The 24,825-nt window shown below is 37.7% G+C and overlaps 2 protein-coding genes across 5 annotated transcripts; one reads left to right on the forward strand and one right to left on the reverse strand.

The window, feature by feature from the left end:
* The first annotated feature begins 21 nt into the window (after window positions 1-21).
* Window positions 22-16,731, forward strand: LOC121526173 (nuclear export mediator factor NEMF-like). Of its 2 annotated transcripts, none has more exons than XM_041812604.1 (32): window positions 22-194; window positions 309-377; window positions 2,389-2,491; window positions 3,729-3,854; window positions 3,971-4,119; window positions 4,769-4,836; window positions 4,944-5,033; window positions 5,123-5,196; window positions 5,289-5,359; window positions 5,455-5,530; window positions 5,630-5,770; window positions 5,928-6,136; window positions 7,754-7,927; window positions 8,020-8,083; window positions 8,190-8,278; window positions 8,372-8,475; window positions 8,559-8,621; window positions 8,718-8,830; window positions 10,477-10,534; window positions 10,615-10,673; window positions 10,752-10,872; window positions 10,951-11,197; window positions 11,274-11,316; window positions 11,398-11,447; window positions 11,605-11,746; window positions 14,371-14,448; window positions 14,549-14,761; window positions 14,913-14,948; window positions 15,811-15,917; window positions 15,997-16,040; window positions 16,148-16,227; window positions 16,422-16,731. In XM_041812604.1, the coding sequence occupies exons 1-32, from the start codon at window positions 136-138 to the stop codon at window positions 16,497-16,499; spliced, it is 3,198 nt and encodes a 1,065-aa protein (XP_041668538.1). In that variant the 5' UTR covers window positions 22-135; the 3' UTR covers window positions 16,500-16,731. The 2 variants fall into 2 exon arrangements, with proteins under 2 accessions (XP_041668538.1, XP_041668539.1); XM_041812605.1 differs by having other exon boundaries at window positions 10,954-11,197.
* Window positions 16,729-24,637, reverse strand: klhdc2 (kelch domain containing 2). Of its 3 annotated transcripts, none has more exons than XM_041812606.1 (14): window positions 24,567-24,637; window positions 23,675-23,965; window positions 23,500-23,579; window positions 23,297-23,414; window positions 23,041-23,153; window positions 21,124-21,208; window positions 20,881-20,964; window positions 20,618-20,698; window positions 20,449-20,507; window positions 19,676-19,785; window positions 19,527-19,599; window positions 19,335-19,422; window positions 17,910-17,962; window positions 16,729-17,831 (listed from the first exon to the last, which is right to left on the reverse strand). In XM_041812606.1, the coding sequence occupies exons 1-14, from the start codon at window positions 24,627-24,629 to the stop codon at window positions 17,708-17,710; spliced, it is 1,422 nt and encodes a 473-aa protein (XP_041668540.1). In that variant the 5' UTR covers window positions 24,630-24,637; the 3' UTR covers window positions 16,729-17,707. The 3 variants fall into 3 exon arrangements, with proteins under 3 accessions (XP_041668540.1, XP_041668542.1, XP_041668541.1); XM_041812608.1 differs by lacking the exon at window positions 24,567-24,637 and adding an exon at window positions 24,487-24,550; XM_041812607.1 differs by lacking the exon at window positions 24,567-24,637 and adding an exon at window positions 24,084-24,231.
* Between the last annotated feature and the right edge of the window lie 188 nt (window positions 24,638-24,825).

A 24,825-nucleotide genomic window follows, 5' to 3' on the forward strand; every position in this document is an offset into this window, starting at 1 on the left:
AGGAGCCTGTCAGTTGTGCGCATGAGTAGGAGTTTCCTGCATGTTTTTCGTGCTGATGCTGCAGTAGATATGTGAAAGTTTCGCTCATGTGTTTGCTTTTCCTTGTATAAAATTGTTGTTGGCTGTTTTGCAATCATGAAGACAAGGTTTGCCACTGTGGATATCAGGGCAGTTATTGCCGAAATAAATGCCAAGTAGGTTTTAAGTGCTATTGCCGCTAGCTGGGCTGCTAAGCTAACAATCGTTTATTTGGATTTCTGTCCAGATGTCGACCTGCCATTCAGTCATTTTGCCTCATTCTTTTGCAGCTACATGGGCATGAGAGTCAACAACGTATATGACATCGACAATAAGACGTACCTCATCCGTCTGCAAAAGTAAGAACAGTTAAAAAAGTTAGCACTACTGTGGTCATAGTTTCATTGATGACTAGCAGGGGGTTCTCTAAATAAAACTACTTTGTGTCAATGAAAGTCATCAATTTATAGTTTTGAAACAATTGTAAGTAAGAATACATTGATAAAATGGCTATAATTTAAGACTTAATGATTTGTAAGTTTTTGCAGTGGAAGTATTTAATAACAAGAAACTTAAGCCTCGAAGAGTTCCGACTGGAATAAGGTCTACTCTAAAAAAAGGGTAAAAAGTAGGATGTACAACATTCTATTGCTGTTATCTGATATGTTGATATTTACAAATGATTTTAGCTGATACAGATACAAATACCGACATTTGAATGTAGTCCAGACCTTAAATTTCAGTCCTTAAAACACTTGAAAGTGCACGGAATTATGATGAATAAAGAACAAGACCTCAGCTGATGTAGGTCATTTGGTCAAGCCTGAATTCCACTTACATATCAGTACCTACAGCCAATATTTACGGCTGATACAGGAATATTTTTATACACAAATTTAATGTTCGGCAGTTAATAAAAAATAGATTTAATCAAGATGTCCTACTGCAATTTTCAAATCAAATTAGGTGTAATATTTCTTTAACCTTTGGTTAAAAAAATTACACTTGAATGTTTGCCTGATGTGTAGAGCATCAGGCAAACATTCAAGTGTCCTTATTTTTCTAGAATGATTTGCAAAAAATGCGTCCTTCCTTGTTTTTGTAAATATTTGTCTTATTGAAAATGATAGACACCAAAACTTCACTCCATATAATACAACAATTCATATTGAATTTGCAATGAGTCAAAATAATGGCAGTGAGAATTTTTGTCTGAATTGTTCAGCCTTAGTTAAATCTACCAAATACTGTGTTGGTTATAATATAGACAGATTTATTGCCCTTCATTTGAGAAATGCAAAAGATGAGGAACTTAAAAAAAAAGGTTTAGTCTAGTTTAAGTCAACAAAACCCAAAACATTTTTGTGTAGTTTAGTCCATAAAAAGTCCTTAGATTTTAGTCTTAAGTTTTAGTCCAAGCATTTATTCTCTTGCCTAAATCTGGTACAAATCATAGTACTGTGTTCTGTGCACCCTGCCAAACCTGGGGTCCCTGCTTTCTACAGCTGAGAGGCAGAATAGATACAGATGCATTGTATTTTGACAGATTTACCCACAGTGGAGAAATATCATGGATTTAGATATCTGACACAAACAAAATTACATTTTAGTCAAATTTTAGTCATCTTGATGAAAACTAAACATACTTTTAGTTAAAGTAATCTAACATTTATTGGCCAGTCTTAGTCTAGTGTTTTTCATGGAATAAAGGCTGTAGACCATCATTTTTAGTCATAGTTTTAGTCGACAAAATTAACACTGACTGTGACAACTATTTAACATTTAAAAAAAAAAACCTCAACCACTGGTTAGAAAGGAACCTGTCATGCAATCATTCATAATGTCCCTCCTCCTAAGGGCTTTGGTATATCCTGCATTTACATATACTCGTTGTACGTGTCTGTCATTTGTTATGCACAAAATATGTCCATCTTGTTTCTGGGTGCTGGGTTTCTGGGTAGGTTGAGTAAACTTCATAAATAGATAAATAAACGTTTTGCATGGCATAGTACATGCCTTCTAACAGATGCAGAGTGAGAAGTTTAAAAAAAATAAATATTTGCATTTACACAGAAAGATACTGATACTCCGAGCAGAGTAATGATGAAAAATTATATGATGCCTTCATTAATTAAACACCTAGACGGACTGCATGCATGTAAACATCAGGAACAGAGTAACAAGTACAACATTAATTTGGCTGGTACAGTATTGCAGCTCTGAACTCAATTAAAAAAAGAAATCAGATGACTCCATTTGATGATAGTGGTGCAAGACTCCTTGTCAATGACAGTATAAAGTAAACTCCATCCATTTCAGTCACTATGTGAAAACAACTCTCATGTCCTTTGTTTGATTGTTTTATCTTAGGCCTGACAGTAAAGCTGTCCTACTCATTGAGTCTGGGACTCGGATTCACTCTACGGACTTTGAATGGCCTAAGAACATGATGCCTTCAGGCTTTGCAATGAAAGTAAGATTTTTTTTTGTTGAATATGACTGAGTGACCTGCCTAATTTTTAAAAGGTAATTGAAAGGGTGACTAAATCGTCAATCACTTTTTTTCAGATGAAAAACTATCTATATAAAAATGTAGTTGCACTGCTGCATACCTGCTAACATTTTGATTTCAAATACGGGAGGAAGGAGGAGGTTTGTCAAAGGGGTGCAAACAGATGTGCCTCGGTGCCACACTGGTACATATGTTATTTTTCAATATATTTGAGTCACATAGGTGTAGGTTTAGCTTCAGTCTGCAGGTTTGTCGGAGACATAAACTTCTTTAGTGGGGGCATACATTTCTTTGAGGGGGAGTCTGGGGGGTCCTCCAGAAAATTTTGAGGTTGAACTCTTTATTTCCATGTTAAGTTGTAATTTTTTACACGTATTTGTCTTGAAATTGGGTTTCATTTTGTCCATATGAATATTAACACTTCTCATCCTCATCCAGTACTGCCTTTACAAAAATGACAGAGAAGTTTTCTTCTTTACTTTTGATTATTAAAATGTTATGTTATATTTTTTGCAAATCTTGAAGCTGTAGTCTATGTTATTCACTCTTTTTCTTTGTAAAACTGTTAATATGAAGAGAAAATGGTTTAAATAACTCCTGTTTTGGTCAATCCACTACACAAAAGCAGTCCTGACTGTGAACTGGATTGTGCCAGATTGTGATTCATACCTGATCTGGCAACTATGGTATCGCTCAGAAAAAAAAAAAAAAAAAAAAACACCCACAGAAAATGCATGATTCTGTGTTTATGAATTGGCCTATTTATAGTAGAGCCATGAAAATCACAGGAGTTTCCTGGGAGAAATGACAGAACAGGTGGTGGGCAGTAGATGGCCCAAAAATACAGGAGAAAACAGGAAGCTGTCAGGTATGCCGTTGATGATCCAAAGCATTACATTTTACCACAAATCCTTTAAATTCTGCATTCTGTGTTAAAAATGTGCATATCAACTTCCCTCCACAAACTGAAACTTTCTACTGCAACTGAATTTTTAAAAGTGATTTATACCTGCTTATCTGGTGCTAATCATCAATTATCAACCACATGGTTATCATGCAAGTGTTTGTTCTGTCACTAGACTAGTTGGATTTTCATCTCATTAACTTCACTGTCTTCTTATCTTCTCATCCTCATCAGATAAGTATTTGTTTATTTATGGCTTTGTTGTCACAATATCTAAACCAATTTCCTCTTCAGTGTCGTAAGCATCTGAGGACGCGGCGGTTGACCCAAGTTAAGCAGCTTGGGATTGACAGGATTGTTGACATCCAGTTCGGGTCAGACGAGGCCGCCTACCACTTGATCGTTGAACTGTATGACCGGGTGAGAAAGCACTGAGAGATAATTGTCAAAGCTTTCCTGCTTAGCCTTAATCTGGACCATGACACTTGCGCTTGTGTGCTTTGTGTGCAATTGCTGATCTCCTCATTCACCTTCAGGGTAACATCATTCTGGCAGACCACGAGTACACCATCCTCAACCTGCTGAGGTTTCGTACGGCAGAGGCAGAAGATGTAAAGATCGCTGTGAGAGAGCGGTACCCTGTGGAGAGCGCACGCCCCCCTGAACCTCTAATAAGCTTAGAGAGGTGACAGTTTTATTACTGGGTCTCAGTCATCAGAATTCAGTTGACATGTACAGTGCTGTGAAAAAGTGTTTGTCCCCTTCCCGAATTTTTGGCATATTATCAGAGATGGAAAAAGTACCAGACTCTGTACTCAAATAAAAGTACAATTACTCTGGTTAAGATTTACTTGAGTAGAAGTGAACGTACTGGTCTATAAATCCACTCAAGTAAAAGTAAAATGTATTTCATTTAGAATTTACTCAAAGTACTGAATGCTGAGTGGCTACTTTTGATACCCAAGGGGCTTTCACAGTGAAATATGACCTGTCCTTAATGTGCAATAACAACAAGAAAATATGGATCTCCAGCCAGGTTATTTATTATAAGGTTTGACATAACTTAAAGTACAATGCAACAGCTGTTTTGGGAAGAAATATGGAATCATTCTCTTGCTATGTGCTACTGACTGTCATGTGTTGTGAAAGCCAAACAACTGGTCGTTTTCATGTTGTTGGCAGAATCCTTGTCTAATATTGAAATTTGTTTGCTAAAGTGAAACATGAGAAGAAATAAAAAGGGGCGGGGGGGGGGGGTGTGTCACAGCAATGTGTTTTTTTTTGTATAAGTGAAAAATTAATATAACTGTTTTTTTTTCTTTTTTTTACTGCAGACTCACAGAAATCCTCAGCAAAGCACAAAATGGAGATCAGGTGAAAAGGGTCCTGAACCCTCACCTTCGTAAGTAGCTTAGATGCACAAACATTTCTCTTTAGTTGAAATATCTCAAAATTCTTTATGATTAAATGAAAAGACTAAGTCTGTGTCATCTTCAAACTTCTCTCCAGCCTACGGAGCCACGCTGATAGAGCACAGTTTAATTGAGGCAGGCCTGCCAGGCTCTCTTAAAGTTGACCAACAAGCGGATGCTTCTCAAGGTAAAGCAGAAAAGTTAAAGATTTATATTCACTCTTTCAGAATTTTGTAAATATAAATCGCTCATTACAGTGTTTTTCTGTTGTTATAGTTGCACCAAAAATTCTGGAAGCGCTGCAGATTGCAGAAACATACATGGAAAAAACAGAGAACTATTCAGGAAAAGTATGATGTCTTTCACGAGCATTATTTGTTTGGCTTAAATACATAGGACCCCTTATATATTAATTAATTGTTGCATTTATTTTTAATCTAAGGGCTACATCATTCAAAAGGGTGAGAAGAAACCAAGCTTAACTCCTGGCAAACCCAGTGAAGAGCTCCTCACGTATGCTTGTTTTTGTTTCAAACGACCACGACTACCACATATCATTTTAAACTGTTTTCATTTAATTACCATGAGGCATTGATGTCTGCTTACAGATATGATGAATTTCATCCATTCCTCTTTGCCCAGCATGAAAAGAGCCCCTATCTGGAGTTTGATTCTTTTGACAAGGTAAAATTTAGCATGTGGTTTTATTTCTTTAGTGTTTAGAAAAGAATAATGATAATTTCTCTGGTGTGATGATGAATCCCGTGCTCTCCTTTTACTCAGGCTGTGGATGAGTTCTTTTCTAAGATGGAGAGCCAGAAGATCGACATGAAGGCCCTGCAGCAGGAAAAACAGGCTCTGAAGAAGCTGGAAAATGTTAAAAGGGACCACGAGCAGAGACTGGAAGCCTTGCACCAAGCACAGGTAAGTATGATGAGTGGTTCCTCTTCTACTGAAGTTTGTGATAACCGTTTATTGACTCTAGTTTTCCCTGTTAACAAAAAAAAAAAAAACAAAAGAAAGAAAATTTACAGACATCTGTCTTGAAAATACTGAAAAAAATCCGTCTTTGTGTATGCAGGAGGTGGACAGGATAAAAGGTGAGTTGGTGGAGATGAACCTCCCCATCGTGGAGAGAGCGCTGCAGGTAGTGCGAAGCGCGTTAGCCAATCAGGTGGACTGGACCGAGATCGGCATTATTGTCAAAGAAGCTCAAGCTGCCGGAGACCCTGTGGCCTGCGCCATCAAGGAGCTGAAACTGCAAACCAACCACATCACTATGCTATTGAAGTAAGATTATCACTAAGCTCATTCACAATCAGTGACTATTTAATTGTAATATTTCTCCTTCACTATGAGTATCTTTGAGGTGTGATGGGAGGATGAAGTGGTAATTCCTCTGTGCCGACTCCAGAGGTGGTAACAAAGGTATCAGAGGCAAGACAGGAACTGCAGAACCAGTGGGGAAGCACAGTACTGTGTATGTTTGTAGAACTTCTACAGTCCCACAGTGTTAATTTAATCAACAAAAGATACCACATGATAAAATAGCAACCTTTTTTCCACAGTGTAGACACAACTATGACTAGCTAAAAGTGGATGTTTAATTATTAAAACTCTGACAAAGAGTATTTTTCGTTTTTTAAATGGAGACAAGACTAATGAGCTCTTAGGTAGGTTGAATCTGTAGTTCTTATGTGTATGCCAGGGTTAGTATATTTGCATCAGACTAAACAAAAATGTGGTAGACCTACCTTTTGTTGAAAAATGTCGGTGGCTGCTTTGTTGCTAGTCCTGTTTGTTGGCAATATTAAAATATATATAAATATATTAAAATAAACGTAAATATATATTGAAACTGGCAGGTAAAATGCTAGCAAATGAACTTTACCAAGATGCTGATACATTCAGTGATAGCTCAGCAAAAAGACCACTATGCCGTGGTAAATAAAGATTAATCATGATGTGTTCAAATGTCACAAGAAGAAATGGAAAATATTGAAGAAAGCAACACTTTTATTTTACCAGCAATAGAAAACAAAGAACTTGTGTTAAAAAACTTACTGCTGCCAAATTTTAGAAATTGTGTTATTGATAACAACTGGAATCATTTAGTATTATTAATATGGGTACATTTAATTAATATTGTCGAAAGTATTTGGCCACACCATTGAATTATTGAATTCTGGTGTTTCAATCAGACCAATTGCCACAGGTGTATAAAATCAAGCATTAAGCCATGCAGTCTCCATTTGCAAACATTTGTGATACAAAACAGGTCATTCTGAAGAGCTCAATGACTTTAAGCGTGGTACTGTGATGGATACCACCTTTGCAATAAGACGGTGTGTGAAATGGTAGCCCTGCTGTCAACTGTGAGTGATATTTTTAGAAAGTGGAAGAGTTTAGGAACAGCAGAAACTCAGCCATAAAGCAGAAGTCCATGTAAAATCACAAGACTGCTAAGGCGCAGGGTGTGTAAAAGTTGCCAACATTCTGCTGATTCCATAGCGGAAGATGTCTGAGCTTCCTCTGGCATTAATATAAGCACTAAAACTGTGGAAGCTTCATGGAATGGGTTTCCATAACCAAGCAGCTGCATGCAAACCTCACATCACCAAGCACTGATTGGAGCAGGTAAAGCACACTGACACTGGACTGTGGAGCAGTGAAAAACTGTTTCGTGAAGTTTGGTGGAGGAGGGATAATGGTATGGGGCTGTTTTTCAGGGTTTGGGCCATGCCCCTTATCTCACTAATTGCCTTTTTTTAATACTACTGTATCAAGGCATGAAAATGGTGTAGCTTTGTTACGATGTTGTTGTAAAAAGCAGAGTGAAAACATGATACAGAAATTTAAAAACCGCAGACCACCCAGGCTCATATGAGTCCTTTCCCCCCTTTTTAGGAATCCGTATATTTCAGAGGAAGAAATCGAGGAGGAGGAGCAGAAAAACGGGGAAGAGGAAAAAGGAAAAAAGAACAAAAACAAAGATAAAGGGCAGAACAAGAAATTGCAAAAGAACAAACCCATTTTGGTGGATGTGGACCTCGGCCTGTCAGCTTATGCAAATGCCAAAAAGTAGGTTCAGAGTCTGTAAAAAATATGCTTTTGTTGGCAAAGTCAGATGAAGATGCTGCTAACAGCTGATGGATCTTCATTTTGTTTCAAAGGTACTACGACTTCAAACGCAGTGCTGAAAAGAAAGAACATAAAACAATTGAAGCTGCAGATAAGGTGATTTATCTAAATTCTTTCATCTTATAACAGTGTCAGTTTATTTAGACAGCTGGGCAATTCACAAATCAAATGTTGACTGCTCATCTCTTTTTTCCCTTTAAAGGCCATGAAATCTGCAGAGAAAAAAACCCAGAAAACACTAAAAGAAGTCCAGACTGTGACCACCATTCAGAAGGCCAGAAAAGTCTACTGGTAAGATTAACATCATAATAAGTACCCAAACATGCTTTGTGTTTTTATACTTTAGCCTTTATTCCTTTGAGAGTCCCTCTCCTCTTTCTGCAGGTTTGAGAAGTTCCTGTGGTTCATCAGCTCTGAGAATTATCTCGTCATTGCAGGAAGAGATCAGCAGCAGAACGAGATGATAGTTAAACGCTACCTCAGAGCAGGTAAAGAGAGAAATTTTATCTGAAGACTTAAACTGAAAGTTAACAAAGCTGAGCTACTCAGTGAGTTCATGTCTCTTTATCAGGTGATGTTTATGTTCATGCTGACCTTCATGGAGCGACTAGTTGTGTCATCAAAAACCCCTCAGGTGAGACATTTCTGTTTCTCTTCTGTTTCAGTTATTTTGATCAGATTTAGAAAATTTTGGACGTAACATTTTCACCTTTCCATCTTCCTGCCACAGGCGACCCCATCCCTCCTCGTACCCTGACAGAGGCAGGAACCATGGCGGTGTGCTACAGCGCTGCTTGGGATGCCAAGATCATCACCAGTGCCTGGTGGGTTCATCATCATCAGGTGAGTCATCCATATCCCCATAGTGAGTTTATGTCAGTTTGGTGCAGCAAAGGGAAAAATTCCCTTAGACTGCAATATTTTTTACCACAGATGCAAACTGAGTTATAATTTCAGGTTTGCATGATAATACTGATTTTCCGACAACCCCTAAAATTTGTATGTTTGTTATACTTACAACCTTAATTCTGGAGGCCAGTCACCTTATTTTTATGCCTCTGAGCTGGCAATAGTTGAGGCTGGAGGCCTGTTTCTGGACTAAATGTGCATCTGTTTGAGTCATTCCTGTGAATGCGATATCCCAGGAACACTTTGAGGGATTTTTGTCAATCTTTGCATAAAAGTCCACTCTGAAGTTTTTTGGAGGTCAAAGGTCATCGAGTCTCATGTTCATACAGTACTTTGCTTGTGAACGTGGTATCTTATATCTCATGATTTGATGGGGTTTCTTTAACTTTGCCCAAATAAGCCAAACGTCAGCCATTTTCCCATATTTGGCATGAGGTGAAATTGCATCCTTTTTTTCCGGTTTCCTATAGGAGCACTATTGTAACTATTTGATAAAATCTTAAAAGTCAATTTTTGGCCACTTGCAGCCTGAGCATAACTATTTATTAAAATCTTAAAATTTTATCATGATTATCATTTTTAATTCAGTAATAATCCCCTTGAAGGTAATCCAATTTGTATGTGGTATATAGAGCAATATTTCTTTTTCTGTGTTTTTTCCTTACAGACATTAGGGTTTTTTATGCACTTAAACTGGTTTTGAAATGGTTAAATTCCTTAATATTAATCAATATTTGATACTTATAGATCTTGATCAGATCTTGATCTAGATCAAAATTTTGATCCAGATCTTGATCTAGATCAAAATAGTCGAGTTTTTAAAATTCGTAGTATCTTTATTGCTTTTTATTTATGGTGTCCATTTTTGGCCACTTACACCCTGAGAGCAACAATTAATTAAAATCCTAAAAATGTTTTTTTATATATAATATAATAAACATTTTTGTTTATTTTTCCATTACAAATATTTGTGTTTTGCACTTAAACTGACAATTAAAAGATTAAATTTCTAATAATCAATCATTATTTGATATCTTTGATCAGGTCAGATCTTGATTTTTTAAAAAATTGTTGCTAAACAAAAATAAATGTATATTTTTTATTGCCATTTATGTTTGTCATCCATTTTTGGCTACCTACACAAGAAATAATAATAATATAATGCATTAAAATGGAAGTTGTTTATCCTTACAAACACAACACAAGCCTATGATAATCCCCTTCAAGGAAATCCAATTTGCATGTAGTAAATAAATAAATGAATGTAAAAGAAGTTGAAAAACAATACTAATGTGTATTATTTGTTGTTATTTATGTATATTTCCATTTTGGCTACTTACACCCTGATTGTAACGCTGTCTTTTACAACATCTGAGGGTTAAATATGTTTCTATGTGATATGTCTTTAGAGTATTTTTATGAAATGAGAGTTTAGGTCCTTAACAAAGATCTCCAGAGTTTGTGGTTTCCACAGGGAAATGATAAAGACAACATCAACAATCATTGTATTATGAACCTGTATAGGAAAAAATACTTGGGTCATTTAAATTTAAATATAATTTTTCATTATTTGTATTTAGGTGTCCAAGACAGCTCCAACTGGGGAGTACCTGACCACTGGGAGTTTCATGATCAGAGGTATGAAATTTAACATTTTAACATTTTTTAAGGTGCTTAGTTATGAAGTTTAACAGGGAAAAAAAAACATCTTTTCTCAGGGAAGAAAAACTTTCTGCCTCCATCGTACTTGATTATGGGCTTTGGATTCCTCTTCAAGGTAAAGATCTTCTCAAACACATTTACAACTCTTTATTTTCGTCCAGAAATCAAGGCTTATGTTTGTTTGTCTCTGCAGGTCGATGATGAGAGTGTGTTGAGGCACAAAGGGGAGAGGAAGGTGAAGACCGTGGAGGACGACATGGAGGAGGTGACATCCACAACTTCTGAGCTGCTAGAGGAGGGAGAGGAGCTCACAGGTAACAAAAAATAAAGGCTTTATTAAATGTGTACGCAATGACCACATTTATGTGTTATAAATGATTCTGTTGCTTTAGCAGGTGATGACAGCAGTGATGAAGATCAGGGGGACAAAAGAGCAGCAGGAGATGGAGAGGAGGATAAGAAGAGTGAAAAGGTGCAGGAGGAGGAGGGTGGGAGTGGAGAACTGGCTGCTGTTCCTGAGGAGGAAAACGTGGATTCAGAGGAAGACATCAAGGAGGAAGAGGAGATAAAGAAAGAAGAGAGTGAAGAGTTCAGCTTCCCAGATACGACCATCTCCCTCTCACATTTACAGCCCAGCAGGTGATCAGCTCTTACCAGACAGACTGATGGACATAATAATGATTGTTACTCAGTTAAACTCACTCTTTATTTCTAGGAACACCCTTAACCCTGGCTTCAAAAAGGAAGTGACCACACAGGTAGTGATAGCGTTTTCATCCAAGCAAAATCACAAATGACTTTCACTTCATACTAGTGTTAATGATTTAATTTGTCTTCAGGTTGAAGTAGACTTACAGGTGAAGAAGCACATGACTGCCAAGCAAAGAAGGTAAATAAATGGAATAAAATACAACTACCAAGAGTTAGTCATTTATCTCTTTAGTTCATATCACAAACTAAAGAGGCCTTTAGCCATGTTGTGCCAGAAAAATCCCCTCAACCCTTATTTTATTGAAGCACTTTATCTTGTATGTTTTTTTCATTAGAGAAGAGAAAAAGAAGAAGCAGAAACAGGAAGGCTGTGACTCTGAGGAGAAAACTGAGAATTTCTCAGGTGGATCAGCAGCTGATCAGGGATCCAAAGGTGGAGGAGGCCCCTCCCAGCAGCCTCTGAAGAGAGGTCAGAAGGTAAGAGTTTAATGATAAGATGTTCTACTCTTAACTACAAACAATTTTTTACTGCCCTGAGAAAATTTTGTGCTTTTAATATTATTTATCTTTGCAGATTTACATATTTGAATTATTGAATGTAAGATAAGACAATTAAAATAATTTAAGGGTGCAAATAAATAAATAAATGAATAAATCAGGGCTGTAAGCATAAATGCAATTTTTGCAGTTAGTTAAGATCCATTATTAGAGCTTGTTTTTGATGGCATGCTTTATTGACCCTTTTAGTACCCTTTGGTTAAACCACTGCAACGTCTCTGCAGCCACAGTGATGAAAAAAAGTGTACAACTGCTCCTACATGTCTCATTTCACTTTTCCTGCTTTTAAGACAATGTCATGAACTTCAATCTACCCGAAGTTCCTTATTTTGTTTTAAAACAAAAGCAGGCCTGTATTCAAACAGAAAGTCAATAAATTTTAGTTCAAGGCAGGAAAAAGTCCACAGTGAGACAAAAAAATGTTTAAAATGCAAAAATGTGGACTTTCAAAATGCAGTAAGATTAATCATGATTAACTCGAAGAGTTCTGGGGTTAATCACAGTTTAACTTCCCTTTATCTCTAAAATTGGTGAGAAAGCTGAGCTTTTACAACTCCAGTCTTATCTAGATGTTCATGGCATTCTTGATACTTTCCAACCTGATTTAAAGGTTGTCAACTGCCCAGAGTCAGCCATTTTTAAGGGTTTTAATTATCTTTTAATGACTCTTGACTCTGGTGCCTCAGCTCCTTTGATGCTTTTAAGATCTAACAGCAGCTTTTGGCACAGTTGATCACACAGCTTTTATTGCTCGCCTCACACTGTGTTGGTTAAACAGGTACAGCCCTTATTTGGTTCGGGTCCTACTTGACAGAGAGGTGTTTTAAAGTAGAAGTAGGTGACCATGTTTCTTCTTCTGCCCCCCTACCCTGTGAAGTTCCCCAAGGTTCTATTCCTGGTCCCATTCTTTTCTCCCCATAGCAATCCCTCTTAGATTGAACATGGAATATCTTATCACCTCTATGCAGATGACATGCAAATTTACTTACGTGTAAAAAGAAATGATGGCAGCTCTATAAAACATCTGCTAGATTGTTAAATGAAATTAAAGCCTGGATGGCGCTGAGCTTTCTAAATTTTAATGAAAATAAAATGGAACCGGTTGTTTTTGGCCCTGGTGGAGCCTGTGGTGCACCTCTCAAGGATCTGGGACCCATTCTGCCTTATTTTAAACCCAAAGTTTCTAATCTTGGTGAACTGAATTTTAGGGGTACACCGATTGCAATTTTCTGGCCGATCACCGATCACCGATCTTTAAAAAGCCTGACCTGCCGATACCGATTTTGGCCGATACCGATTTTTTTATAACTGACAGCATACACCTTCAATGTTCCAATCTTATTTTATTGAATAACATTGAAGAATACCCGTGAAACAATACAAACTTGTTGTTTTAACTGCACGTGAGGTAGTTCTCTCAAATATATATGAAAAGTTTAAAGCATTGCTGTCCAAACTACTGAATTATATCAGTTCCTTTAGTCTTTCATTTTTCACATTTTAGTAGGTAGAGGCATATGAGACCGATCTTATCCACCAATCTTATTTACAAGGATCGGCCAAATGGCCGATCTCCTAAAATTAAGGAAATTGGCAATGATACCGATTTTGGCCAATTGATCGGTGCCAAATGGCCGATCTCATAAAATTAAGGAAATTGGCAATGATACCGATTTTGGCCGATTGATCGGTGCACCCCTACTGAATTTTAAAATTTAACCGTTAGACAGCCCTATAATTAATGGATCAATAAATACAGAAATCTAAATTAAGTAAATACATTTTGATATTTATTTTTTGCATATCTGTATTCATTAAATACTCAATTTCTCATTTCAACACCCGTTTATATTTATCTTTTAATGTGTTTATTTTTGTTTTTATACATTTTTATATTTTCACTTTGTTCACTGTTAGTAAATAAATCAACAATTGTGTAAATCTAACAAAAACATTTAAAAAATACATAAAAAAATTAAATAAAACATTTGTAGATGTAGAAATAGAGAAATAAATCAATACTGAATTGCAAATTTAAATGTATAATAAATATACCGCATCTCTACATTTTTTTTTTTACATCTATTCATTTCTGTAAATATGTATATAAGTATTCAAAGTCATTTTTGCTCCTCCAAAAAGGTATTGAAGGTTAAAAAATACCAAGTTGTTTATTTAATACTGCAGAAGGATTTTTCTCATGGACTTTAGCTCAAAAAGAGCTGTTACTATTTTTCACAAGACTGATGTGATTCAGGTCAAAAAGTGTACAAAATTTATGTGGTTTCACGCAACTGAAAAAGCTTTGCAGAAAAAAAAAGTCATAGTTGAAACTTTCCTTGTGGAAAGTTCATAAATGTTAAAATACTTTTGGGCAAAAAGTAATTCAACACTTTCAGCTGATATTTTTTAATACCCTTGTGAACATCTTTCAAAAGTTTTGACAAAGTCTTTCAAAATCTATTTGAACAATCTTGACTAAAAATTTTAAATGCAATAATGTTAATGTGTTGGATTCATCAGTGTGTCTTTTGTCACTACAGAACAAGTTAAAGAAGATCAAAGAGAAGTACAAGGACCAGGATGAGGAGGACAGGGAGCTGATGATGCAGCTGCTTGGGGTCAGACAGTATTTCATGTTGTTCAGTATTTCAGGTTTAGACATGTTTAGTTTACTTGAAGTGCCACAAAAAATGACAGTGTACCTTTGTTCCTCCTTAGTCGGCTGGTTCTACAAAAGATGAGAAGGGGAAGAAAGGAAAGAAGGGGAAAGGGAAAGATGAACCAGTAAGGAAACCACCTCCTCAGAAACAGGCGCAGAAACCTCGTCCTGGGGAGGGTGCAGCGAAGAAACCAGAGCGAACAGGAGGAGGAGAGGAGAATGAGGAGAAACAGCCTGGAGAGGAGGGGGAACTGGCCGAACAGGAGGACAAAGTAGGTCCTGGTTAATGCCATAATGAACCAGCACCAGTGTTGGGAATAGAATCTTTCTTCCACTGGATTCTTTGGTGTACACACGGTGTATGCGTCTTGTTTGCTTTTATTTGTATTTTTTAATGAACAGCGCTGTCTGATTTGTTTTCAGGAAGAAGATGTGGACCAGGACAACCCTGGAGCAGAGGTAAGTTCTTGATGGGACCATTTTCATAAAAAGAAATGAACAATAATTTCCTTTTGAATGTTTTTTATTGTAAATTAAATACTATTTGAGGGATGAATGTTTGTTGGAGTTCACATACAAAGTGAAAACAGATTTTAGATATTTTTGCAGATTTAATAGGAAAATAAAAAACTGAACCAAATTAATTGGAAATTATTTAGAAAAGTACACACCTCTCTATAGAAGTTCTCACAACTGACAATGCATATCAGAGCAAAAACCAAGCCATGAGGTCAAATGAGCTGCCTGCAGAGCTCAGACAGGATTGCTGTGGAAGAAGATGGAAGAAGTTTGGCACAACCAGGACTCTTCAAAGAGCTGGCTTCCTGGCCAAACTGAGCAATCAGGGGAGATGGGCCTTAGTAAGAGAGGTGACCAAGAACCTGATGGTCACTCTGACTGAGCTCCAGAGATCCTGAAGATGGGATAAAGTCCAGAAGGAGAACCATTGCTGCAGCCCTCCACTGATCTGGGCTTTACAGAAGCCTATCCTTTGTGCAAAACACATGAAAGGCAGTTTGGAGTTTGCAAAAAAGCTCTTGAAGGACTCAGACTGTGAGAAAAAAATATTCTTGCAGCCAAAGATGCTTCAACTAAGTACTGAGTAAAGGGTCTGGATATTTATGTCAGTGTGATATTTCACGTTTTTATTTTTAATAAATTTGCAAAAATGTCTACAATTCTGTTTTCACCTTGTCATAATGGGGTACTGAATACAGATTAATGAGAATAAAAATGATTTTTCTGACTGTAGCATCAGGTTGTAACAGAAAAAACTGAAAAAAAGTGAAGGAGGTCTGAATACTTTGTTTGCTGCCTTCAGGAAGCAGAGAACCTGCTCAACTCTCTGACAGGCCAGCCTCACTCTGAAGATGTGCTGCTGTTCGCTGTGCCCGTCTGTGCTCCGTACACTGCCCTTTCCAACTACAAGTATGTGCACTTTCTCTTAATCGAATACAATGAAAAAAGTCAAGCATGTGTGCATGACTGAGTCATTTCTATTCCACAGACACAAGGTGAAACTGACACCTGGTACTCAGAAGAAAGGCAAAGGTAAACACAGCAATACATCCAAATTCCTTTTGACATGAAAAAAATTTCAAAAAGTGAATCAAGAATGTTTCTGGATAGAACAATAATTTTTTATATTTCTGTCTTAGCTGCACGCACTGCTGTTCTCAGCTTTACAAAAACCAAAGACACCTCAACCAGAGAAAAAGACTTGTTCCGCAGCGTCAAGGTAACTGCATTGCTGTGAATGCAACCAACCAAAAATTACAGACATAAATTGTTGACATGCATGTTTTGAAGGCTCAGGAAACCTTTGCAAATTAAAACTTTTATTTAATATACTATTTTTTTAGATGCACCTGTAGCGTTTTTTTGTTTTCATCATAAATCAAACCATCCCTTCTTCTGTCCCTCATTTTGCAGGACACTGATCTATCTAGAAACATGCCGGGCAAAGTTAAAGTGTCTGCTCCAAATCTGCTTGCTGCCAAGAAGAAATGAGAAACGGCTGAATGAAGAGCTCAAAAGAATAATGTAAAGTTTCAGTTTTTCATTAGCAAAGAGCTGCTATTCAGTGGAACATTAAACATCATCATTAAAACAAAGTTATTAACGAATCAGAGCACAGCTCTCCTGTGTGATCATGAGTAATTTTATTCAAAAAGCTGATGGTATTTGTTGACTATTTGGTAAAATAAAACCTTGTAAATAAACAAATCTGACCAAACCATGACTTGTAGTATGTGTTTATTCCTTGAGTACAAAGTTGCAGTACACATTGTATTCTACAATAAAAAACACAAAGGGAACATTGTGCAAACCAGGCAAATACAAACACAGCCCTGCTTACATGAGGCATTTCAGTGCAACATGGCTCAATATCCAACACACTCGCATTGTAAGTTACCCATTAAATAAAAATTCAAATGCTACAGGAGCCACTCATGACAAGACTTTCTTTAAAAGCCTCTTTAAGGAAAAAAAAAGTCACATTTCCCCACAAATATATAATTTACCATATAAACAAAATAAAAATTAACATCTTTGTGGCTTCAGAGTAGATAGTCTTATGAAACAAAGCACTAGTTTTAGGTCTGTGAGAACCCTCTTTTCTAGCATCTGTACTCAAGATTGTTCCAGATTTTTGCAGGAAACCATGAAGCGACAGGTTCCATAAATAAAAATATGCACCATTAAAGCAAACCTGCAAAGCCTGGCACCTCTGCAGTTAGTGTTAAGACACATTTATGTTGGTCAAATTTTGGAGAAAAACTAACAAAAACAAATGGTTGGTTTTTGAGTTGGTGTAAAAGTTGCTAGAACTAAAGGGTGCTCTGTGAGCCAATGGAGAATTACTTAAGAAAACAAAAAAACAACAGTTCAAACTATAAATTCTGAAAAGAACCCTGAAATAGTTAAGGATTTTTCTCTCCTACATGCTTAGCATGACCTGAACTGCTACCCTACTAGAAAGGTTCTATTGGATTTGCAGCTCAACCTACAAGATAATAAAACAAAAACAAAAAATCAGCTTCAAACCATAATGTGCCAGTCAAGATCCATCTCTTCCAGCCTCACTGCCATTCTCTATTGCTTAGAGAAGTGTCCACACACATTAAGCTAATGCTTTATATGGACTACCTGCTTTGAGCATGGCATTTTGTCCACACAGACACGTTAATTTATAATCCACTGGGTTAGATTTATGTTTAGGAGCCCAGCGTGTTGACGTGTGACATCCTCTGTTTGAGGCTGTGCAGGAGGTGTTTAGGTAAGCAGTCCCAGTAACTCGACAGGCGCTCCCTGTGCTGCAGAACGGCCTCCATGCAGAACCTGGAAGACAGGGACGAGCATGTATTACTACAAAATAATGAATGCATTATGGAGCATTATCTTTACATGTGAACTCACCTGACTAATGATTTAGGCTGAACATTGAACACCAGAAGCTCATTGCTGTGAGCCTGTAGAGTCAAACAATGGTCAAGTTTAGTTATAAAGTTGGATTTCTTAAGTATTACGTGCTGCATTAAGATGCCTGTAAAAAGTTATTCACCCCCTTGGTTGTTTTACCCTGTTGTTGATTTTATAAATCAATCATGGTCAATATAATATGCATTTTTTTGACAAAATAAGTTGGAAAAAAAAACCAGATTTCTACAAGTGACTGCATAAATACTCAACCCTTCAAGTCAGTATTTATTAGATGTACCTTTGGCTGCAATCACAGCACTGAGTCTGTGTGGATAGGTCTCAATCAGGCTTGCACATCTGGACACTCCAATTTTCTCCATTCTGTTTTGCAAAACTGCTCAGGCTCTATCAGATTGCACAGGGATTAAACAGCCCTTTTCAAGTCCAGACACACATTTTCTATTGAATTGAGGTCTGGGCTTTGACTCAGCCACTCCAGAACATTCAACTTGTCTTTAAATCATTTCTGTGTAGCTTTCACTGTATGTTTTGGGTCATTGTCTTGCTGGAAAAGAAATCTTCTCCCAAGCCGTAGTTCTCTTGCAGACTGATAAGACTGTCCTCGATTCATTTTACCCTCTACCTTTACAAGCTTTCTAGGGCCGGCTGCCAAGAAGCATCCCCACAGCATGACGCTGCTGCCACCATGATTCACAGTAGGAATGGTGTGTTTTGGTGACATGTTTGGTGTCTGCCAAGAATAGCATCTTGTCTGATGGCCAAAAAAACACCATTTTGGTCTCATCAGACCAAATAACTTTCTTCCACCATGGAGTCTCACACATGCATTTTGGTGAACTCTAGTCCAGATTTAATCTGAGTTTTCTTCAACAGTGTCTTTCTCTTTGCCACTCTCCCATAAAACTTTGACTGGTAAAGAACCTGGGCAATAACTATATAAGTCCCAACTCCTTCAGAACAACCTTCAGATGTTCAGTGCCTTGGACATTTTTTGGACCTTTTCTCTGAGTTGCTTGGAGTGTTCCTTTGTCTTCATGGTGTAATGGTAGCCAGAAATACCTTCCAGATACAGGTGTCTTTATAATCACTTGAGACACAGTCACGGCACTCAGGGGATTCCCATTTCACTAATTGTGGGACTACTAGCACCAGTGTTGAATTAGGTCAGTCATTTTAAAGGGGGTTAATTTTTTATGCAGCCACTTATTTTTCATGACATTTTTGTTTAGGTGTCATTACTTTGTATAAGTCTGTTTTCACTTTGACAATATTGTTTTTTGTAATCTTTTAGTTAAAAATCCTAATTATATTGACCATGATTGATTTATTAAATCAATAAAAGGGTAAAAAATCCCTGGGGGTGAATACTTTTTATAGGAACTGCATGACTAAGCAACTTGCCGCTCTTTGTTGAGACAATAGGTTGTTGGCACATCCTCCGAACACAAACACCTCCCCATCAGGACCAGAGCACGCTGTGTGCCACAACCTAAAAAACACAGAACAGAGTCAAGTCTTTTGGCCTATACACAAGTACACAGTGCTCATTGTGTCATTTGCCTTGCTTGTCATTTATCTGCCATTGTCATTTACCTTGGCCTCTCTGTGTGACTGTGGTTGAACGGTTTCCATTCATTTTTGCTCACATAGTAGAGCCAGGCATCACCTGAAAACAGATTACATCTCAGTGAGACCAGGGATTTTGTTCTGCGGTTGAAAAGATTAACAAACATCTGACTCACTTAGAGTCTCTCTTTCTGTGGTGAAACCTCCGAATAAGAAGATGTGGTCTGGTGACACGGGGGTGAAGGAGTGCCAAGAGCGGCCCACAGGACCATGCTGAGGAACGCTCCTGCAACAACACAAGGAGGGTCAGATGGGGAACATTAGCGCAAGCATACACATTAAAGAAAAAATATCTAAAGGTGGGCATGTTCATATCAAAAAAGCTCAGCCCCAACTCTCTGTTACTGGATTGATCCAAGGTAAGTTTGAGAGTTAGCTGACATCACTCAGGCTTTGTCCAATGTTTTTTACAGTCAATGGTTCAACATGTGCTTCTGTGTCTGTCACAGTAGCTTTGTGAAGGGGGTCGCCATGAAAAGACAAGGACTATTACAACTTTAAACAAAAAATAATGTCTATGGTTTTTAAAAAGGTTGGAAATACCGTGCTGTGAAAAGTACTGCCTCCATCCTGATTTCTTACTTGTTGCAAATTTGTCACACTAAAATGTTTCAGATTATCAAACAAATTTCAAATTACACAAACATAAAACGAGTAAATAAAATATAAAATGCAATTTAACGGGGGTTCATATAGGGCCTGGTAGAGTTGGGTGGCTTTTTTCCCTTAATAAATGAAATAATCATTTGTATTTGCTCTGGTTGTCTTATTTTTCACAGCACTGTAGTACTGTAGTGATTTTTAACTAATGTAGACATTTCAGTGCATCAATTGTAATTACTGCTTCTTTTAAGTTATTTTGTTGTGAATAAAGAAGAAAAAGACTTACATTTCATGCCACTCCCATGTGTCCAGGTCGATGTAGTACAGGTCATTTAGTCTATAGTTCTGCAGATCCAGACAAGGAAAGGTTAGTAAGAATGTTAAACAGTTGGGAATGCCAACTATTTAACAACAGTGAAACCCTGTCTCCATTGTAAAAGTTGGATTTTACTTACCTTGTATCGTCCCCCAAACACATAGCCTCTGTTCCCAACTGTGGCACAGGCATGAGCTGCTCTGGGTGACGGGGTGTTCCCCTACATTGAGCAAATACAAAACAAAACAAAATATTTTCAGATCAGTCATATCGTAATCCATTTCAGCGATAATGGAGAGGAAAGGGAGAGGCTTGTGTTGTTTGGTTACAGCAGATCAAGCTTCTGTGAGCGCACTCTTAACCTGTGTTTAGGTGAAACTTGTATTATGTAGGCATGTTTACCGTGGTTACTGGCTGGCTCCATGTCATTGTTTCCAAATCCAGGATATGGATGTGGTTGTTCCAGCCTCGTCCAGGGCTGTCCCACTGCAGCAGGAGATATTTTTTAAGCCAGTTATTATGGGAAGCAGATTGTCTTTCTGTCTGACTTTATTTAAAAAAAGAATATATTTTCTTCAAACACTACTCTAGAAATACATTATCTACACATTCAGATTTAAAAATGGAGGATTTTTGTTTGCAGACCACAACTGAGGATGATTCGTCAAATTCAAAAGTCCCTCGATGAGGTCCCTGTGCAGGATAGCCATAGCCTCCAAAGAATATAAGTCTGTAGGAACAAAATCAGACACCAAATCCATCTCAAGATAAAATTTATAATTATCTCAAACAACCTGTAAAACGGTAGCAACAAAAAGCAAATCAAGCATCCCTTTTGATGTTTGCTCTCAAGTCCATGGAAGAGGGAGAGGAAAATGGTGAAGCAGTTAAAATAAGGAAATTATTAGATGTGCAGAGATATTAACACTACTTTGAATTTGTTGCACAAATGGATAAGAATTTAACATTGAAGTGTAAACTAAGCTCGGGTCAGAAACAACTTTCTACTGCTATGAACTCTGCATCAAATCTTTCCACGACCTGCAAAGGCAGCATACTAACACAAAGCTAGAAGGTAGAGACCCCCAGAGCCAGAGTGAGTCTCAAAGTAACTGCATGATGCTGACACTTATCAACCAAACCAAACCAAAGCTCAATTTCAACATCAGGTAATCACAAAAACTGAAATAAATAGGCTTGTGACGGCATATACAGTACTGTGCAGAACTTTAAGGCACGTTTGGGAAAAAAATGTTGGCTTAAGTAAGGCATGTCATGGCAAGAAAGCCTACCTGAAAGCACTATTAAGCAAAAAAGGAGGACTGACAGAACCCTGGTCGTGTTCTGGATGTCCTTGCATATTACCAGGGGCATTGGAAACTAATCTCTTGAAAAAATAACAAAGTCCACACCTTTAGGGCACAGTGGGGGGTGGATAAGTACAGCTTAGGGTACCATCTAGGCAGGTATTAGGGTTGCCACAAGCATCATGCCTTGGATTTCCAAAGTGCCCAAAAAAAAGCCAGTGGTTTCCAAGAGTGAACAGGCTTGGACAAAAAAATTCTGTGGAGCTTGACCTTGGCTGCCAAATGACACACATGTGTCGACATGTATTTAGCTTGACCGCCCATACATGCCAGCAACTTATGCACATGGCTGTAATGTGGAGAAAATGTTACCAACTGTGACCTTGGTCTTGACATATTTTCCTGTGAGGTGCTGTTTAGGTAGGATTTTCACAGCTTTGGTGTCACCTTTTTTGTATTAAAGAGCAGCAGGGGGAGATCTTGTCTATGTCCTCCTTATTAGAAGAAGAATTTGTACTAATTGTAGTGTTATGTAGAATTATCAGGAGGCAACGACTGTCTTTTGTTGACTTTAACATTACTTCACTGAACATAATAAATGACAGACGTACTCGACTGCAGACTAAAATCTCATGAAGCACATATACACCAAGTCCTGTCTTGTAACATCACTTCTTGCAGAGACATCACTCACGTATCCCTACACCTTTTGCTGCATGAAATAATGTCATTAAATTACATTAAACTAATGTGGGAATATGCAAGGTTATGCATTGTTTTTCACTGGCAGTTAAGTTACAGAAGATCTCAGGTGAAAAGGAGAAATGCAAAGGTAATGAAACTAGTCAACTAGTAACTTTTAGCTGTGAGTAACTAAGCACTGTAATGCATAACTTTTTTTTAGAACATAACTAGTTATTTGTAATGTATTACTTTTTTAGTAACTACCCCAGCACTGGTACTTACCTGTTATCTTTATTGTATGTACTGTACATTTCTTATTGTATTTTATGATAATATTATTGCAAAAAGCTTATGAGAGGGAACTCTTTGGAAGTCATGCAATCAGTGTTGATTCAACCAATGTCTTTTATGTGTGATTCAAAATAAAATAAAAAGAAGAAAAGAAGTAATTCTATGTACATTAACCTTTATATGTTCTAAATGTTCCCATAGGTGCAAGTTAGACTGTTTTAAAAATGCAGGGTTTTGCATATTTGTACATAAAAATCCAGGAAAAAAAGTTGTTCCTCACCTATTTCTGTGAACCCAGCACCCAAGCTTGTCCTTGCAGGATGGAGGCAATCCTTTAAGATCCCTCATCTCCTCCCAAACAAGGCTGGGAGCTCTGAGCGGCAGGCGGTAGATCTACAAAACACAACACAGAATAAGAGAGGTCTAATCAAAAGCAAACAATAGCCTAACCCACCTCATTATCTTCTGTTTAAGCATGATGCAATCATTTCAAAGTAATACACTGAATAAGGCTTGATTTGATATATGAGCTGTACCCTGTTTGTGTTTCCCCTGGCGTGATGACCACCAAAGAGGTAGAGGACTCCATCAACGCACACCCCACAACTGCCTGACATGGATGTGTGCAGGTTTCCTCCAGCTACACGCTTTGCCCTGTGAAAAATACATTTTTGTGTCTATTTCTTTAACATACAAAAAACAGTTGTGCCAGCAAGCAGTTTATTTCAGATCTTATTACCATACTCCTGATTCCATGTTGTACATCCAGATCTCATTTCTTGGCAAGTACAAGTCAAAGAATCCATGGTTTTGGGCGTTCTTATAAAGAAGGACAATAAATGAAGACAGGCCGTAAGAGACTTTAACAAATAAAATAAAAAATAGATTCCAAGGAAGTGCATCTGATAACTTACCTTGTATCCACCCCACACATACATGATGTTTCTGTCTATAACTGCTATGTGACCGCTGCGCTCAGCTGGGGAATCCAACTCAAAGGACTCTGATGCTTCTGTGTCCAAGGGCTGTTCATCCTCCACCTCCTCTTCATCATCCTCGTCCTCATCCTCGTCCATACCATCATTCACCATCCATGCAAACACTCTGTCATCTTCTTCTCCTTCTGAATCATTGTCATCCTCCCTGGCAGGCATATCTTCCTCCATCTCTGCCTCTCTTTCTGCCATGTCGGAACCTCTTGTCTCCTATGAAGGCAATGAGCGAGAAAGAGAAATTATCCAGCTGGGTTAATGCTGATGGGATTATTCTGTGAACTGATTTGTTTTCCCAATCATCTAAAAATAGACAGACAAAACAACCCACATTTAAGCACCGGATGTACGAACGCAACAGATTAAGCAGCATGCAATTAGAGAACATGATCCAAACAAAGCATTTTAAGGTAAACTGATGTTACAACGTGATGCTGACTTCTTTGCCCATGCCACTTCGATGACGAAAGCATTAAACGTTGTAAATAAGGGCGACAACCCAGTTAGCTTGTAACACGAATACTACTGACCTAATTTGGTAGCTTAACTATTTAGGTTACTGAATCAATGTTAGCCGTTGGCGTAGCCTTTTTCTTAAAGAGGAAGGTATCGATTTGTGAAAACGTTGTTTGAAAGCCTAAACAAACCAAGCTAGCAGGACCCTAACAGCTGCTCGTCAGTTAGTGCTTTTATGGTGTTCAAACGTTTGCTAACATCGAAGACGGTTCGACTACCTTAGCGGCCATACTAGTAGCGAAGCCTGCATGTGTGTAGGTTCATCTCTAATTAACAGTAATCCGCGTTGTTATATTACCTTTTCCCAGCTGTTTGTTTTTCTGCAAATTTCAGAAGTAGTACGCCATTCAAGGAAGGTCATCACAAGTATTCTGGGGGCACGACCGGAAATTGTTGACTCGTCCTATCCGCCATCTTGGTAAGGTCAGACTGAAACCCGTCACCGCCGACTTTTCTTATTCATTTTACCTGCTGGTTTCAGTAACCTCAGTGGTCGAAAATGTTTTAAAAAACACAGAGCATTAGTTCCCATGGTGTCGTAGTCTTATGGATATACG

The sequence above is a fragment of the Cheilinus undulatus genome, linkage group 18 (genome assembly GCF_018320785.1).
Source record: "Cheilinus undulatus linkage group 18, ASM1832078v1, whole genome shotgun sequence".
Classification (NCBI taxonomy): Eukaryota; Metazoa; Chordata; class Actinopteri; order Labriformes; family Labridae; genus Cheilinus; species Cheilinus undulatus.

What these genes read in the sequence shown, in the direction of transcription:
- LOC121526173 (XM_041812604.1), top strand. Translation starts at nt 136, where the DNA reads ATGAAGACAAGGTTTGCCACTGTGGATATCAGGGCAGTTATTGCCGAA. An exon ending in CCCAGTGAAGAGCTCCTCAC is followed by an intron (nt 5,360 to 5,454) that starts GTATGCTTGTTT and finishes GTCTGCTTACAG; the next exon opens with ATATGATGAATTTCATCCAT. An exon ending in CACATCACTATGCTATTGAA is followed by an intron (nt 6,137 to 7,753) that starts GTAAGATTATCA and finishes CCCCCTTTTTAG; the next exon opens with GAATCCGTATATTTCAGAGG.
- klhdc2 (XM_041812606.1), bottom strand. Translation starts at nt 24,629, where the DNA reads ATGACCTTCCTTGAATGGCGTACTACTTCTGAAATTTGCAGAAAAACA. An exon ending in CCAGGGGAAACACAAACAGG is followed by an intron (nt 23,154 to 23,296) that starts GTACAGCTCATA and finishes TGTGTTTTGTAG; the next exon opens with ATCTACCGCCTGCCGCTCAG. An exon ending in ACATGGGAGTGGCATGAAAT is followed by an intron (nt 19,786 to 20,448) that starts GTAAGTCTTTTT and finishes GTGTTGTTGCAG; the next exon opens with GAGCGTTCCTCAGCATGGTC.